Source organism: Rattus norvegicus, chromosome 4 (genome assembly GCF_036323735.1).
Source record: "Rattus norvegicus strain BN/NHsdMcwi chromosome 4, GRCr8, whole genome shotgun sequence".
Taxonomy (NCBI): Eukaryota; Metazoa; Chordata; class Mammalia; order Rodentia; family Muridae; genus Rattus; species Rattus norvegicus.
Genome location: NC_086022.1, coordinates 64,339,022 through 64,356,225, shown reverse-complemented (window position 1 = coordinate 64,356,225; position 17,204 = coordinate 64,339,022). Strand labels below are relative to the sequence as shown.

The window sequence follows — 17,204 nt, the reverse complement described above, 5'->3', positions numbered from 1 at the left end:
TGTCCCCTAGGTTGGTAATTTTAGGTGGAATCCAGGAAGATCAAAGGTCCTGGATCCATTTTCTTCCATCCGCTCTGGCCTTGCCCCTCCTGGAGAAGAAGCTCGTCAGTCAGGAACTGATGTAATGATACAATCACTGCCAGATTTACCACGCAAAGGCCAGAGGCCAGAGCTGTGGAAACACACACAGGGAACAGCACTCAGTCGGGGAAAGCTGCAGAGCACAGGGCAGTCGTCTGCAGGCGGGCTTTACCCACTCCCAGGCTGGGGGGAACGGGCCCTTACTTTGCTCCTGTGTAAAACGAAGATAATCCTACTTACTGCTAGTGGTGTTAATAGTCAAATGAACTAATAGTTTTCAAGTCCTTAAACAGTGCTTGGCATGTAGTGGAGTAATGAGTGCTAACCATTTTTAGGTCTTCGTCATCATCAAATGGGCTCTGTGCCTACACAGGCTTTCCAGACCAGGCTGCTGCTTCCTAATGAGAAGGAAGGATTTTTAAGCATTTTTCTTATTTTGTTTATTTGTGTGTGTGTGTGTGTGTGTGTGTGTGTGTGTGTGTGTGTGTTGTGTGCAGATGTATGTATTGGTACACACATCCCCATGTGTAAGTACACAAAGGCCTGAGAAGAGCACAGGGTCCTCTTATCTTGCCTTCTCACTCTCTGTCTTTATTCCTTCAGTGCTGGGGTTATAGGCACAAGCTGACATGCCTAGACTTTTATGTGGGTGTTGGAGATTTGAACTCAGGTCCTAACAGCACAGCAAGCTCTTACCCACTAAGCCATCTCTTCGTCCCCAAGAAGGACTTTTACCAACTCAAGAACCTCAAACTCCTTTTCAATGATAACATTGATATCAGAGAAATGGAGACACTACCACGTCCACATAGAGTAAGTGTAAAGGGGTGCATCGTGTGTCTTGTGTGTGTGTTCAGGGTCCGCCATGATTTCCTGTGCTTTTGTAGAGAATAAAGGGAAGATGGGGGAAACTGGGGAGGGGGTGGGAGTGTTGTTTTTTGTGTTTTTTTTTAATCTATTAAATGGAATGCGTTTCATATCTTCTTTTCTCTACCTCTTTCTTAGTCCACGTCTCATTAACACGCAGACAGGAACTTAACATCAGAGAGCTTTGTCCTCCCAAGCCCGAAAGGGAAGAGGCTAATCCCCTCCCCCAGCCTCTTTGAGGCTGGCTCAGTACCAGACCTCATGAAGGAGCTACAGATCAGAGCTCCAGGCAGGGTGCTTGGTCCTAAGTCTCCCTGGAATGGTTTTAGACAGTGGGCTGCCAGGAAAAGCTATCCCTACTGCCCCGACATCGTCCAGCCAGCCGGCATTTTAAACAGACCCAATAATTACCCCGCTTACAGCTGAAGAATTAAGCTATGAAATGTCATGTTAAAGTTTTACAGTCTTCCAGTATTTGTCATGCATCGTGACCTCCCAAGGACCAGATTTGACAACCTAACTACCAGTACCTCAGAATGTGGCCTTATTTGGAAATCAGTCTTTAAGACGGAGCCATCAGGATGGATTCTAATCCGGTAAGAAATCTGGACAGGGAGTAAACCATGGCAAGGGATGCGACAAGAAAGCCACCTAGGAAGACAATCAGAGTGATGGCTTCTACAAGCGAGGAATGTGGGAGACTGCTGGCCGAACTGGAGGGGGCGGCTCCCCAAAGGAGCCAACTATGCCTTGTACCTGACTTAATTAAGATTTCGCTTTGCAGTTTTAGGTTTCAAGAAAAACTCAGAAGGTAGAGATTTCCAGGCATCCCTGTTCCCCTGGGCTCTTAGCCTCCCCACCCAGAGGCATTCCTCCAGTAGAAGGGTGTCAGGAACGACTGACAGACCCAGGCAGGACTTGCTCCTTTTACAACTCTGCAACCAGGTCTTGGGTGTTTACCATTCTTTCTTAAGCACCTCACTCCTCCTTAATGTTTGGATTTAAATTTGTATTGGAATGACAAAGCAGGGCCATCCAGTCCTTGGTCCTGGTACTGTACGGTCTGTGAATCTGAACACCTTGGCCCGCAGTATATACCCCGCCCTCGCAAATCCTCCTGCGCTCTGCTCTGCTCCCTGGCCCCTCCTGAGCCTCTCACTCTTTCCTTCTCCCTCCAAGCTTCAGCAATCACCAGCGTGTCTTCTATCTCCGTCAGTGTTGACTTCTGCAGAGCGAAGTATGCCTGAAATCCTACGTTGGTCTTTTTCAGACCAATTTCTTTTGCTTTATAGTATTTGTGTCCAAGTTTCCCACATTTTTTTCCCCATGACTTAACAGCCTGTTACTTTTCAGTAGTGGATAGTATTTCTCTGTCTGGGTATAATCTGTGCTCATCCACAGAAGGGCAATCACCTGTGGAAGGGCCACTCACTTATCATTTTTCTTGTCTTTTTATTTTTATTTTTTTTTATTAACTTGAGTATTTCTTATATACATTTCGAATGTTATTCCCTTTCCCGGTTTCCGGGCAAACATCCCCCTCCCCCCTCAGTAAGAGCACCAGTGGAAGGGGAAGCCCTGGGTCCTGCTAAGACTGAACCCCCAGTGAACTAGTCTATGGGGGGAGGGCGGCAATGGGGGGAGGGTTGGGAGGGGAACACTTATCATTTTTAAGACTCTTAGTGGGGGCGATGCTTTGCAACAGTGACCCCAGGACCTGATACAGTAGTCATTTTAAGGGCCGGCAGCAGCTCTGTGTTAGTAAGGAGCAGTTGTAACATATTTACTAGGAAGGTTAATTACATTGTATTGGTGTTCAGTCTAGCTGGCTTCTTAAAATGTCCTCTCCCCTAACTTCTAAATTTCTCTTTTCATATACTCACTTTCACCTTTGCTGTGTTCCTGTAGTCTTTTTAAACCTGAGGATAGTGGGAGTTTGCACTGTAGCTCTGAGAGAGATTTATACTCCTTAGTACTCCAGGCTACCTGGGAGAGGTTGGATAACAGAGACATTGCCGCTCTTTGGGACAGGGTTATTTTTATTTTTATTTTTTTAACATGGTCTCCTTCTAACTCACCAGTCTTGAGACCTAGGAGAGGCAGGATCCTCAGACTTCATGGATCAAAGCGCATATTTAAGTAAGGTCAGATATTTAAGACGTATGTAGGGCAAGAGGGGAGAGTGCGAGCTTTGCAGACTTAAGCTTTATCTGTACAAGTCTTTGCCTCGAAGTTAATGGAGTTAGCAAATTCTTTCTGGGTATCTTTCATTCCAGGAGAAAAGCTTCTTCCTGTGCTTAGGTCTAGGGAACTTTTGTGGTTAGAAAATCCTCAAGAGGCTAGCTAACAGCCCCCTCTGGGATGCAAGATGTTTGCCCATTTTGTGGGGACATTAGCAAACTTTAAAGGTGTGGCCAGGCCTGTGGAGTGTCATGTAATTCTAGGAGATCTGCTCACTTACAGATGAGCTGAGTTGCGTTCCCCACAGAGGTCTGTTGATCTCTTAACCCTAAGCATCTCATGTGACTTCGATGGGAGGTCTTAGCAGATGTAACAAAGTGGAGATGAGGTCATCAGAGTGGCATGCAATCCAGTACAACTGGTGTCCTCTAAACACAAACACAGACATGCATGGGGGCGGGGGGAGTGGGAAGAGACATCCAGAATGGTGTGTGAAACTCTCTGAGGCATGAGGCCATGAGCCAAGGGACATCTGGGGCCATCAGAAGCTAGAAGAGGCCAGGACAGATTCTTCCCTGCAGGTCTCCTAGAGAGAGTCCCCACTGACACATTGGTTTCAGACTTCTAACAAGTTTCTATTGTTCTAAGCTCCCCCTTTACCTCTCTACTTTGTCCTGGCAGTCCCAGGAAACCAATTCATCCATCGGACTTGGCCCTGCTTTCGTGATTACTTAGCAGTGCCCCCATTCACCTTCTATGCACCAACTCCCTCAAATGGCTCTCATTGTTAAGCACCAACCCTCCTGCCTTTTGAACTGTCACTAAACACCAGGAGCTAAGTTAACTACAGTCATTTAGGACAAATAAGGAAAATTAGGAAGTCTGTGCCTCAGTTTTCAGCAAATGTTCTTGAAGATTGCGCTTGTCCTGAGGATAATTGTGTGGGATTGGCTTTCTAGCAGGAACTTAACAGAGCAAGTACAGCCAGAGACAAAGAACTCTGACTTCCTGAAAAGAGGGATATGATCATGGACACAGGTTGACCACAGACAGAATTCCATTGCACTTGCTCCAGCCCTTGGGGCTCTAGAGTCTCTGGGAATGCTCAGAGTCAAAAGCAGGGGCGTGGTTCGCTGCAGTGCCTGACTGATCTAAGCTTCCATTGGGGTTCCTTGCTGTGGAGACTGGCTGTCTTAGCCTTCGCAAGCCTCTCCACAGGTGGAGAAGGCAGGGCACGGTGAAATTAACAGCCTTTCTGCTGCTGCTATTTTCCTTATGGCTGTGACCTCCAGGGTAGAATGTGACTCCTGACTCACGAAGTCTTCTGTGCACGGTTGCTTGGCTACGGGTGCTCCATCAAAACATCTAGGCGGTGAGAGTATGTAGTAGAGGCTGTTCTAGGCCTCACCTCACGGTGGACAGGAAGCAGAACGCAACAGGAAACTACCAGGACAAGTATCATCCTCCCAAACCCCCAGCCCAACCCCAGCCCTCTGCCTGGTGACCTTTTAGGCTCCACCTCCTCAAGTTTCCATAATCCCTCAAAACAACAGCCATCAGCTGGGGACCAAGTGTACAACACACAGGCTTGTGTGGGGACACTTCACAACCATCACTGACTCATTGATTAATAGTGGCCACTTTATTCTCTTCCCCTGGAAAATCGCGGGGGGGGTGATTTGCTGCCATTGGTAGAGTCCCCCACTCTAGGTGAACAGAGTTCCCCCTCCTAACAGGCTAAAGCGGCCAGTGCATGTTCTTCTAGGGATGGGGAGACCATTCTTACTTGGCTATTATCGTCCTATTAGCATCTTTCTTTCTTTTTTTTTTTTCTCTTTTCTTTTTTTTCAGAGCTGGGGACCGAACCCAGGGCCTTGTGCTTGCTAGGCAAGCGCTCTACCACTGAGCTAAATCCCCAACCCTATTAGCATCTTTCTATCTGTGACTTTCAGAGTGAAAGACAGAAAGAAGCACATGGAGGATGAAATTCTTGAAAACTCGACTGATGGCAACCAACTCACCAGCCACGGGTTACATACAGGCTTGGTCCCCAGGCTTGCAGTACTCTAGTTTGGAGGGGGCGCTATTGTTCCTGGGTGGGTCCTACTTGGAAGAAGTTAGCAGGAGAATGTCTGTGTCCTGGCCCTTTTTCCGTCTTTCTGTTTCCCAGCAACTAAGTTCGTAGATGGTGTCTTCCACCACGCACTTGTGCCAGGATGCACCCTACACCACAAACAGGCCCGAAGTCACAAGGCCACACGATCACAGACTGACACCTCTGCAACCATGGACCCAAACAAAGGAAGCTCATTAAAGAAAGTTCATCAGCGCGGGTATTTTTGTCAAAATAAGTGCTGAAGAATGCAGTCGGCAAGCAGCCGTGGGAAGGTAAAACCCGGATGGAGAATTAAATAAAGTGGGCAGAGGTGGCTTAAGGAGGAGATGGCCAGAGTTACTCAGAGCCTAACAGGAGCCCAGCACAGGGTGTAGGACTCACTTGGTTTAATCAGCATCTGTATGAGATGAGGTTTATAATAAATTAGAAAGAAGATGTGAAAGACCGATGAGAAAAATATACCATATTTTATCTACAAGTCAATTGCTTGAAACCGCCCTTACCAAACCAACGTTGTTTAATACCCTAAGTTGCCTTTAATAAAAAGTGGCCTTAAACACAGTGGAAATTGATGTTGATCAGCCTTGTGGTGTAAAACACTGCATCAGGCAAAGCGTGCCCTTCACAAATTTGCTCAGAGCTTAACCACCCACCGACCACCTCGTTGCTTCTTTGATTTTTACAAACAGCAAAAGTATTTAAGGGCACTCGTGGGGTGGGGGAGGGAGGAGGAGGATGACCTAGCTGGGTTTCTTTTTTTTTTTTTTTTTTTTTAAGATTTATTCATTTATTATATATAAGTACACTGTAGCTGTCTTCAGACACACCAGAAGAGGGCATCAGATCTCTTTACAGATGGCTGTGAGCCACCATGTGGTTGCTGGGAATTGAACTCAGGACCTCTGGAAGAGTAGTCGGGTGCTCTTAACCGCTGAGCCATCTCTCCAGCCCCCCCTAGCTGGGTTTCTTAACTACAGAGCTGCTTACAACATCACAACCAAATACCACTCTGAGGTCTTCACTTACGAAGTTGCCAGTTTAAGGACTCTTGCTCGGTTCTATTGAGAACACATGGTCTCCCTAAGTGTTCCTCTGATACTAAATTTCCGTCAGGAAAGCAAGGTTATTTAACAACAACTTCACTAGTTTTTTGTGCCTCATGTTTTCCTGTACTCTTCAGTGAATGGTGGATGTCTCTGCTCACTTTTCCACATAGCAGGTGCTAACATCTCCTTTAGAGCAGCCTCGCCATGCCACAGCAGGTTGAAGTGACTTTTTGAGACCATGGTACCAATTACAGGAGTTAGTTCAGAACTGAGGCCCTCTGACTACCATTGTAAAGCCCCTTTCTTCCATCTTCAGGTTGACCCCTGGGTCCTACAGCCTGGACGGACAGTGACCTGTATGCTGCTCTGAATGTAGGGATCAGAGAAAGCAGGCTCATTCAGTAAACCTCAGCTTCAGTCTTTGGGATGGGTCCTGTTTGCAGCTCACAGAATCTCTCCAGCGGGTCAGGACCAACATTTTAGTGTGAAATAGAATTGTATGGGAAATATCAAAGGATATGATACATTACAAAGATTAATACTGTTGACATATGTACATTATACAGCGAGGTAATATATGTATTCATATACATGTCCATAAAAGAAAAAAATGATTTTTTTTCTGGGGGTCATGAGAAAAGAAAACTGAGACCCTTGGTGTGGATAATGCTAACTATGGACCTGTGCTTCTTTGATTGAAGCCACAGCCCTCCGTGTATGTGTGAGTGTAAGTGTGAGTGTGTGTGTGTAAGTGTGTGTGAGTGTGTGTGAGTGTCAGTGTGTGTGAGTGTGTGTGAGTGTGTGAGCGTGTGTGAGCGTGTGTGTGAGCGTGTGTGCGAGTGTGAGTGTGTGAGTGTGTGAGTGTGAGTGTGTGAGTGAGTGTGAGTGTGTGTGAGTGTGTGTGAGTATGAGTGTATGCGTGTGTGTGTTTGTGTGTGTGTGTGTGTGTGTGTGTGTGTGTGTGTGTGTAGAACCTATGCTTTGTTCTCGTCAATGTTCTTAGTGCCTGATACAACATAGTAACTAGTACAGGAAACTCAGTGGATATTTGTTGAATGAATAGATGGAGGCGAGGGAGGTTTACAGATTTTAAAAGACTCCTCTTAAAAATTCAATTAGGGCTGGAAATAAATCCAGCTAGCACTGCTTTTATAGAAACGCCTTTCCAAAACTTTCATTTGTAAATTGAGTTTTGGAGCTTCTGCCCCATTCCACGTGGTGGCTGAGACTTCAGGCCGGAGTGTAGGCAGCCACCTTTTCAGCCCGAGTTACGTGGGAACTAGAGCAGAGGTGTGCAGCTGTGCACCTTTGGGAAACGCATCCTTGCTAACCAGTTAGGGACACGTCAGGGAGCTGAGCTCTGTGCCTGTACCCTCTGCCTTGTTAGTCCAGCCTCTGCAGAGCCACGTTTGACGGGTGAAGAAAGATTTGGCATGAACCATCAAGGGAGGGCTTATCCCCCAACCAAGGCAGGGGAAGGAAAAGAGGAAGAATTACACAAACAGCGTCCACTGCGGTGACCAAGCTCCTAGATGGTAAACTGGCCATTCACGGGGAGACACACACAGAGAATCAAGAGTGTTTCCACGGCGGCTTGCGGAACCCTACAATCACATTTCAGCGACAGCCTTGACTGAGTGATCAATCCTTGCAAAGCAAAATTATCCATTTTATACCTCCGTTCCTATGTTCCACAAATACTGTCATTTTACTCCTCCCCAGAGAAGAGGCTTAGAAAACTCAATCCATTAAAACCTATCTTTGGGGCTGGAGAGATGGTGAAGCCGGCATAAGTGCCCATCACTAAAGCCCAAGGACCCGAGTTTGGTTCCTGGAGCCCACAGAAACCTAGATGCAATGACTCACATCTGCAGTCCTAGCACTCTTACGGCAGGATGAGAGGCAGGGACTAAACAGGCCGGAAGTTCACAGGCCAGCTAGCCTGGAGTGCACTAGGTGGTGGAATCCAGAGACTTGCCTCAGCAAGGGGGAAGGAGAGAACTGACTCATAAAGTTTGTCCTCTGACCTCCATGCATACACCAGTACACACACACACACACACACACACCCAGACACACACACACATAGACACACACACAGACACACATACACACACACAGACACAAACACAGACACACACACCCAGACACACACACACAGACACACATACACACACAGACACACACACACACACATACAGACACACACACAGACACACACACATACACACACACAGACACACACACACAGACACACATACACACACAGACACACACATACAGACACACACACAGACACACACACATACACACACACAGACACACACACAGACACACACACAGACACACACACAGACACACACAGACACAGACACACACAGACACAGACACACACACACACACACACACACACTTAAACCCAACATGTAACACAAAGCAAGAGTCACAAAATGTAATGTATGTGCCTTTTTCTTTGTGAGAGAAGAGCCTCTGTCAATGGACTGTTACCTTTCACTCCAATACCACTCTAACCTTTGATTTCCCTGATATGCTGGGCTACTGTAGACCAGAGTGAGGCAAGTGGACTGCCAGCTACGAGAAAAGACAAAGGCAACGATAAAGTGTCAGGGTGGTGGTGGGCACATCACACCCCCACTGTTTTACACATGTGTAAGAATAACACTGATGATGACAACTCCCAGAGACTGGAAATTATTTTATATGGGCTATAACGTTTATAAGAGGGGGGAGAAATAGTTTGTTATTATTAGGAAAGCTATCATATTGGAAAATCAAAACATTACATCCCCTGGATACACTGGATAAAACAATATTTTTTTTTATTTCTTCATTTAACTTTTTAATGTCTATAGGTATTTTGCCATGCAAGTAGGTCTGTGCACCAGGTGCGTTCCTGGGGCCCATGAAGTGGGAGGACTTCGAGTCCCTGGAACTAGAGCTGCAGACTACTGTGAGCTAGCATATAGGTAAGTGCTGGAATCAAATCTGAGTCCTCTGAAAGAGCAGCCAGGGCTTCTAACCACCGAGCCATCTCTTCAGCCACCAGTACTATTGACAATGACATCTTTGGGTACATTTGTTCTGTAACTTCTAAAAATTCTTATAAAATTATGCCAATCATTTAGTAATTCACCACAATGTTTTCAACCTTTTTTCCCACCGAAGGCAGTAGGATGAACTACACCATTCCCCCCCATTTCCCTGGTTGCTTAGCTTTAAGTACGTACGTCCACAGTTGTCACACAGAAACCAAAGCCTGATCTTTCAGTTCTGAAGGTCAGTGAGAAACACAACTCTTACTGGATTAAACTAAATACCACTAGGGAACCTGAAATCCGGACTCAAGTAAACTCCATGAATTTTGGGAATGTGGTAAAAAGTAGAAAGGGGAGTGAGTGCTGCGCTGAAAGGGGCGGAGTTCTTCGAGCTGAACACATCTCAAAATTTGCAGGACTGGACAGCCATGCACACCTGACGCACAGAATACCACAGGCCTGGCGCAGGGCCTGTGTTCAGGAATTTTAACACAACTCATTAAAAAAAAAAGTCAGTGCTAATCTTGCACCTTAGGTGATGAAACTGAGATAAATGGTCTGATAGAAAAATACAGGAATTTCTCGTTCATTTGGTCGAGCACCTGCTTTAGCATTTAGTCTAATGATTCTCACACAGCAGAATGTCCCAGGCCTTACGTACATCCAAGTGACTGAAACATAGAGTAGATTTCTCGTGAGTTGGGTTTCTTCAATTGTGAAAACTTAGTATGCTTATCCTGCAGACTTTGAGATGTGTTCAGCTTAAGGAACTCTGCCCCTTTCTACGAGTTCATGTGTGTGTATGTGTGTGTATGTGTGCGTGTGTGTATGTGTGTGTGTGTGCGTGTGCGTGTATGTGTGTGTATGTGTGCGTGCATGTGTGCGCGTGTGTGTGTGTGTGTGTGTGTGTGTGTGTGTGTGTGTGTACCAGTATCAACACCATCCTGGATATTGAAGATTCAAAACAGTTCCTGCCATCAAATGCATCTCTGTCAGAAAACATACATTTTTGATATCAGGCTACTAATCAAAGGATGCACACCAGTTATAAGAGTGGAGAGGAGGGAGGAGTTGGGATGTTTACGGAGGAAGGCAGCAAATGTGTGGAAAGATGGGGCAAGCCTATCCATGCTAGTTTGGGGGTGACGAGCAATGTCATTTGGCTGAAGCAGGAATACTCACAGCGAAGTCAAACTTTGCTGAGCTACAGAAGGGGGCTCTGTCCTCACAGATGCAAATGGGCTAGGATGAGGACTGGATGGACAGAGCCTGGGGCCAGGGACCAGATGGGAGGAAATCTCCGTCATCCAGGTGCCAGGCCAGGAAGTCAGGAAGTGATGGAGTCGAAGAGAGAGAAGCATGAAGAAAGTCAATTGCTAGAACAGCAGGCTGGATGGTGGAAGTCAGGACCAGGTGTGAGAGGGAGCCTGGTGGGGAGGGAGAGGAGGGAGAGGTGGGAGAGGAAGGAGAGGAGGAGAGGAGGGAAAGAGGCCTTTTTCGAGCTCTGCTGCCCACCAGCTGTGGGATCTGGGCAAAGCCTTTCCCACCATGTGCCTCTGCTTCATCATCTGAAATAAAGGCATCAGGGAAGACCAGGGGTGCCCTAGTCTTTCTGTGAAGACCCAGGATCCCAAGGATGCTTTAGGAGAGACAGTGGGAGCTGGGAACTGGGTTGGAGGGAGGAAGGAGAGGGGGGATGGAGATGCCCAATGGGCTAGGATGCAACAACATGATGGGGATTCAGAGCTTTAGATTAAACTCACCAGACTCCCCCGTTATATAATAAGACTCCTTAAAAGGCTTTTTGTTTGTTTGGTTGGTTTGTTTTGTTTTTTTAAGTTCAACAAGCACTGAATTGTATAGACCATCTCCTAGGGTCCCCTGAGCTCTCCCTTTTGTGTGACTAACTTAAAAAAACAAAAACAAAAACCAAACCAAACCAAAGCAACAACCACAACAACGACAACCACAACAACGACCTGGTTAACCAAAACCCCTGCAAATGCAGTGGGCGAGGAGGTCTCACTTTTAGGACCCCCACCAGCTCGTCTGCCTATTTGATCAACAGTTGCACAAGCTCTGAGGCAATTGGGCCAGTGACCATGACCCCAAATGAAAGCCAAAACTCCCAGAAATGGGGACAACTCTCCCAAAGGCCATATGGTCCCTCACTCCTCCACGCTATCTTTTTCCTGGACCCAGTAGGGGTTTCCAACCCGACAGACACCACTGTGGAAAAGGCCTTTGCTCAGAGAATAGAGGAGCTGCGGTGTGCTTGAGGACTGTTGTCTGGCTTTGGGAAGCTGAGTTATCCCCCTTGGGCTCCTGAGTCTATAGAAAGACAGCATCACCACCAAAGGGTCCCAGAGGCCCCTCTCCCTTTCACATTCCAGGATCCCACAGTTCTAAAGCCTCAGAAACCCCCTGTTATCTGAACAGTCCCCTGATCAATAGCATATGCTCTGGGGCTTGTTAGGGCCCAGTCAGATGGTCAGTATGCAGAGGGTTCTGGGCTGTTTACTTTAGGGATTGGGCAACTGTGGCTTAGTGAAATCTCTGAGTCCTGCAAACTCAGACACCAACGAGGCTCTGAGGCTCTGAGGGAGAGGGCTCAGGTCTAAATTAACAGCAGATCTTTAGCGGCACAATACCCCCGTGGCCTGCATTTGGAAGAAAGAAACCCAGGTCCTAGGTAAAAACCCCTGTTGCTAACACACCATGAGGATGGAAAAGAAGAAAACCAAAAAGCCAGGGACTCCAGACCAAGCCTGCAACTGAACGGACAAAGTTTTTACACGCTCCCACTTCCTCTCGCGCTCTCTCCCTCCTCGCTCTCTCTTTTCCCCACTCCCACAATTTAAAAAGAATTTTCTTTTGTCGGAGAGAAAAAAAAAAGAAAAGAAAAGAAAAGAAAGAAAAAGAAAAGAGAAATCCAAGAGCCAAAGGCAGAACTCACTGAGAGAGTGTGGCCAGGCAGCGCCTTCCCTGGGACCCGGATCTGCTAAGCATGTCCGCAGCTGGTCTGGGTAGGAGTGACTGAGGTAGGGGACCTGGCGCCTGGAGGTCAGAGCATGGGCTGGGCCAGCACACGGGCCATATTATCTGTTGCCGAAATGCGCTGAGCAGGATGCGCCTGTCTTCCCTTTGTGTTAACACTTGGGTCTGTCCCTGTGACGAAAGTCTGGGTTTGTCCTCAGCCAAATGTACTCCTCCCCACCCTTCCCCTCCACACAGGATCATCTGAGAGCTGATTGTTATTTTTTACTGTAATCTCTCTAATAGAAGCCCATCACATTTAGACCCGAAGGATGCAGAGTGCTCGGAGAGTTGCAGACTCTAAATTGATGGGCTGTAGGGGCCAGGATGACAGGGGACTATCACAATGAAGACTTTATATGCTTAACTCTGGGGAACCAGTCATTAATTTGTGAGAGGGTAACAAGTCGCAGCAGGAGAATCGGCGGCAGTGCGCAGCCTTTGGGAAACAGTGGCTCCTGCTTGTACTCACAGCCCAGTTCTGACAGGATGAACAGAAATCAGCCCACCAAAAAAGTTCATCGACTGCCATTCTCCGGCCCTCATCCTGAGCTCTGTTCTCAATTAGCATTGGTGTAGGTGGCTTCCAAAGCAAACAGTTCCCACTGAGAAATCAAATCTGAAAAACTCCCCTCATCCCTTTTATCCAGGAAAAGGAGCATGACAGAAAAATGCAAACCACACACAAAGGCAGAAGAGTCAGGGTCTTGCTCAGGGATGGGCTGGACCTTACAGCACGTCCAGAGTTTGCACTCCCCTGAGAGAGCAGGGCAGTAGTCTGTCTGGGAGCATGCCAAAACAGCAGGCCCTTCTGCATCGGTGGCACTCTGAGGGTGATCTCATCACCAAGTCTGGCAAGGGAGGCTGGCCACCAACAGCTTGGAATGCCTCCAAATTCCAGCCCCAGAGGAAGGAGTGGTGTTGACCATATCTGGAGATGACACCCCATCTTCGCTTGCATTATGCATACATTTCCTCATCTCTGATAGTGATGGAGGTGCTGGTGTTAGAGGGTCTGACTTTCTGTCAAATCAGAACAACTCTGGTCCCTGTCCCATGGGGTTCAGTTATTCCTTGGTTAAATAGCAGCAGCCATTGTCCTGGAGGGCCTTTGCAGAGAATGGAAGAGATCTCCAATGGACAGCTTCGTGCCACACAAAGATAGGAACAGAGCTTTTAAAAAGCCCACTCGGTGCCAGAGAGCAGAACCACCTAACTTCCCTCACACTCCCTCACAGCAGCTATAGTTTAGTTAAGCCAAGTCTCCTCATTCCACGTTGCTAGACAACATTTTCCCCGCTTAATCCCTATGCTGTCAACCAGTGCCATAGTTGGTAAACATGATTCGGTGGACTTCAAAGTTAATTACTTCTACACATATATTCTGTGAACTATATGGATTATCATTCAACCTATTAACTGAAGGACAGAAGACACTCAGAAAAAAACTGTGAGATGTCCGCCTTTACATGACATGACTGGCTTCTGGCTTGTCTCCTCTCTGGAGCTAGACTGCAAAATGTATACAGAGGCATTCTACTGCTTTCTTTCCTACCTAATTTTGTTACTTTGTTCTCTTTTATCTCTTCTAACTTTGTTACTTTGTCCTCTTTTATTTCCTCTAACTTTGTTACTTTGTCCTATTTTATTTCCTCTAACTTTGTTACTTTGTCCTATTTTATTTCCTCTAATTTTGTTACTGTGTCCTCATTCATTTCTTCTAATTTTGTTACTTTGTTCTCTTTTATTGCTTATAGAATTCCGTGACTTGACTTGCCGTTGTAGGCAAAACAGTTCCCCTCTCTCAAGATTCCACACCCCACTCTCTAATCCCCAGAACAGAACAATATCTTATCTTTGGTGTTTGTCTCTTTCTGAGTTGGTTTACAGATATGATTCAAGGGTGGGTGTGGAAAAGGGAGGGGGTTGCTCTGGTATATTAAAGTGTGTTCTGTCTAATCCCATAGTGCTTAAAAACAGAAGGCTTTCTGCCTGAGCTCACAGGGAGCTAGGACTGTAGGAGAAAGGGAAGAGAAGCCATGCTGCTGGCTGTGAAGGAAGGAGAGCAAAAGCCCAGGAATGTGATTGCCTCTGGGCCTGTGCAGGAGCCAGGAAATGGATTCTCCCTTACAGCCTCCAGAGAGAATGCTGTGAGCCACCGCCTAGATTACAGCCTGCTGGGATGTGTGTCAGAAGTCTACAGGCCTGAGGATAGGTAAAATCTGCAATGCTGAAAGCCAGCACACCTGTAGCTGTTTGTCACAGCCGTAATACAGAAAACGAGCCTATCTTATAAATGAGTCTTATAAATCTTATAAAATAAATACATTTTCCCTCTTGATTCCTCCCATCCCTACACGCTCTAGTTCTGGGGAGTGGCAAATACAGTTTTGACACATCCAGAACGGTTTTATAAAACACAGTAGCCTAGAGATTTCTTAGAAGCTATTAGTCTCAGTCTCTCTGTCTCTGCCTCTCCCTCTCTCTCATATACACATTCCTACATTAACTGGAAGGTGGAGTGCAAGAATGTAGTCGTTCTTCTGCTCATGCACCGATGTTCATGTGTTAACGGTCTACTAATCAACGATCGTAGAAAGAATACCATCCAATTATCTCTGCAGTTTTAGGAACAGGAAGAGGAAAACCATGTGAATAGTCTCTAGCTAGCTTCCTGCTTTCAAAATAAAGTATATAGAAGGTGTCTGTCTGTCTGTCTGTCTGACTTAAGTATGCCATGGTGAAACTTACTGTTTCATATCATGGTACCTTGTATAGCATAGAAATGGGGATAATGAAGAGAAAAGAGAGTCTCGGACCCAGAGAAGACACCAGCAAAGAGAGCACAGAGGCCAGCAATGGGCAGACAAAAGGCAGAGATGCAGAGCAGCAATAAGACAGTTGAAAGCTCAGAGCAGGGATGGGGTGGGCTTTGGATTCCCAGCAGCCATCAGAGAGCCAGGAGTTGGAGTGGAGCGGCATAGATGAGAAACCAGCTGAGAGTATGGGCCCATGTTCTGTTCAGGCACATTTGCTTGGGTAGTTGGCAGAGAGGGCCCAACCTACGGAACCAGTATGGCCGAAAGCTGACCTGATGACCAATCACCTACATCCTCAGCTCTACCAGCAAGACAGCAGGCAGCGTGCATAAGATGACGGGTCAGGATGCCAACTAGAGCACACTAGTCTTCAGACTGCTCATAGCTGCTTTCATTTCTGCACATTCTATTGTTTAATGTTTCGTCAAAAAAGACTGTGGGCTGGGAAGGTTTGACGGAGGTCAGAGTGGTCGAAAGGAACAGCTCCCACCACAGGGTGGTCCTTTATTAATAAAATATGATTTTAAAAATAACTCGTCTTCATGGAGGTAGGAGCCTGGGCCCACATGATCTGTTCCAGACTTCCTAGGCTGTAATGGTTAAGAACGGCTTCTATGCTGAAGCAATTCCCTAGTGACAAGAGCAATGTGTGGGAGTGCTGTGTCCATTGCCTTAATGTACATCACACACACACACACACACACACTATGTGCATTTGCATGCCCTCTCACAAACATAGTTGTCCCCCACATACACAAGCATACATACACCCACATGCAGTGCACACACATCTGCTCATTGTGTACAGAAATCTACCCATTTGAAAGGCAACAATAACAATTTAAGAAACTTGGCTTTTTGATAGTACTGGGGATTGAACATAGGTCCTCGCAAAGCATCCTACCCCTGAACTATATCTCTAGCTCTCTTTTCATTTCTTTGAGCTTAGCACAGCCCTGGTGTAGCATGTCTGTGTCCAGACTGGTGGCTATGGAAGGACACCAATTGTTTCCACAAGGTACATCTGAGTGTAGGCCAATCTTGGATGCCTGCACGACACCAAGCTATTGTTCCTACTTCTGTCTCTGCTTGGATGGTTTTAGAATTCAGGAGGACCTAGAAGGACTCAGTGCCCCTTCGGTGCCTCCAAAGGTTGTATATGTCACAGGGCGTTAGATCCAGCGCACGGTCCAGAGTCTCTGAGTGGGCTTCAGTGATAATGATGTATCCTTTGCAAATGACTTTCTGGAAGAGGTCAAACAACAGGATCCATAGTGGCGTTCATAGTAGTCCTGCATGGTATCCATGAGTTGGTGAGAACCAGCCCACGGCAGACTCCCAAGAACAGAGGGACCTTTTGTTTGTTTTTTAATTGTAGGTAAGGCAGATAGTTGTCCTTCATAAACAAGAGGTACTAAAAGTCATATTATTTATAGCTCTATTCACAGCTATAAACAGACTCCATTGAGACAAGAATAAAAGCTGTAAGAACTCTTCACCTTTTAATTCACATCTTATTTCTGAAGTTAGATAAGTTAACACAAATTAAAAATACTGTGACAAGAACGCACACCATGGGTAACTTCAGAAATTGGTTCAAGAACTGAGTGCCCCTGTGGGTTCCTCAGACAACCCCTTCTTTACTTCTGGATCTGTCTCCTTCCTGTGACTTTCTCCAGAGTCACCTCTTTCTCCCCTTGGGTCTCATCCTACAGGGTCATCAGGAGCTTCTCCAGGGTGTAGTGTTAGAGGCTGAGGTGACAATTCCCTGCTGAGAAGGCTAGGCTGATTCCATGACAGGCTTTATTCAAAAGGGCAGTTAAGGAGACCAGGTCTAAATCTCTGTTTCCAAGAACTGGGCAATTCCAGACAAGTCCAGGTCCCAGAAGCTGCCCGGCCACCTGGCCTGAGGCAAGGACAATGGGTCAGGACTTCTTCAGCTACTTCTTCAGCAGCAGTTCCCAGACCCCCCAGCAAGGTTCCAGCCCCTACACCCCATTAA

General features: G+C 46.6%; 1 protein-coding gene across 20 annotated transcripts in view; it reads right to left on the bottom strand.

The window, feature by feature from the left end:
* Cald1 (caldesmon 1) overlaps positions 1–17,204 on the bottom strand; it is a 181,180-nt gene that overhangs the window by 57,860 nt on the left and 106,116 nt on the right. For 5 of the 20 annotated variants that reach the window (XM_063285621.1, XM_063285622.1, XM_006236260.5 and 2 more), the window contains exon 1: positions 12,304–12,595. The exons of 14 other annotated variants lie outside the window; for them this stretch is intronic. In XM_063285621.1, coding sequence (XP_063141691.1) covers positions 12,304–12,587 — 284 coding nt within the window. In that variant the 5' untranslated portion in view covers positions 12,588–12,595. Of the gene's footprint in view, positions 1–12,303; positions 12,596–17,204 lie in introns of those variants that run through there. One more of the 20 variants, NM_013146.4, reaches the window with a different exon arrangement.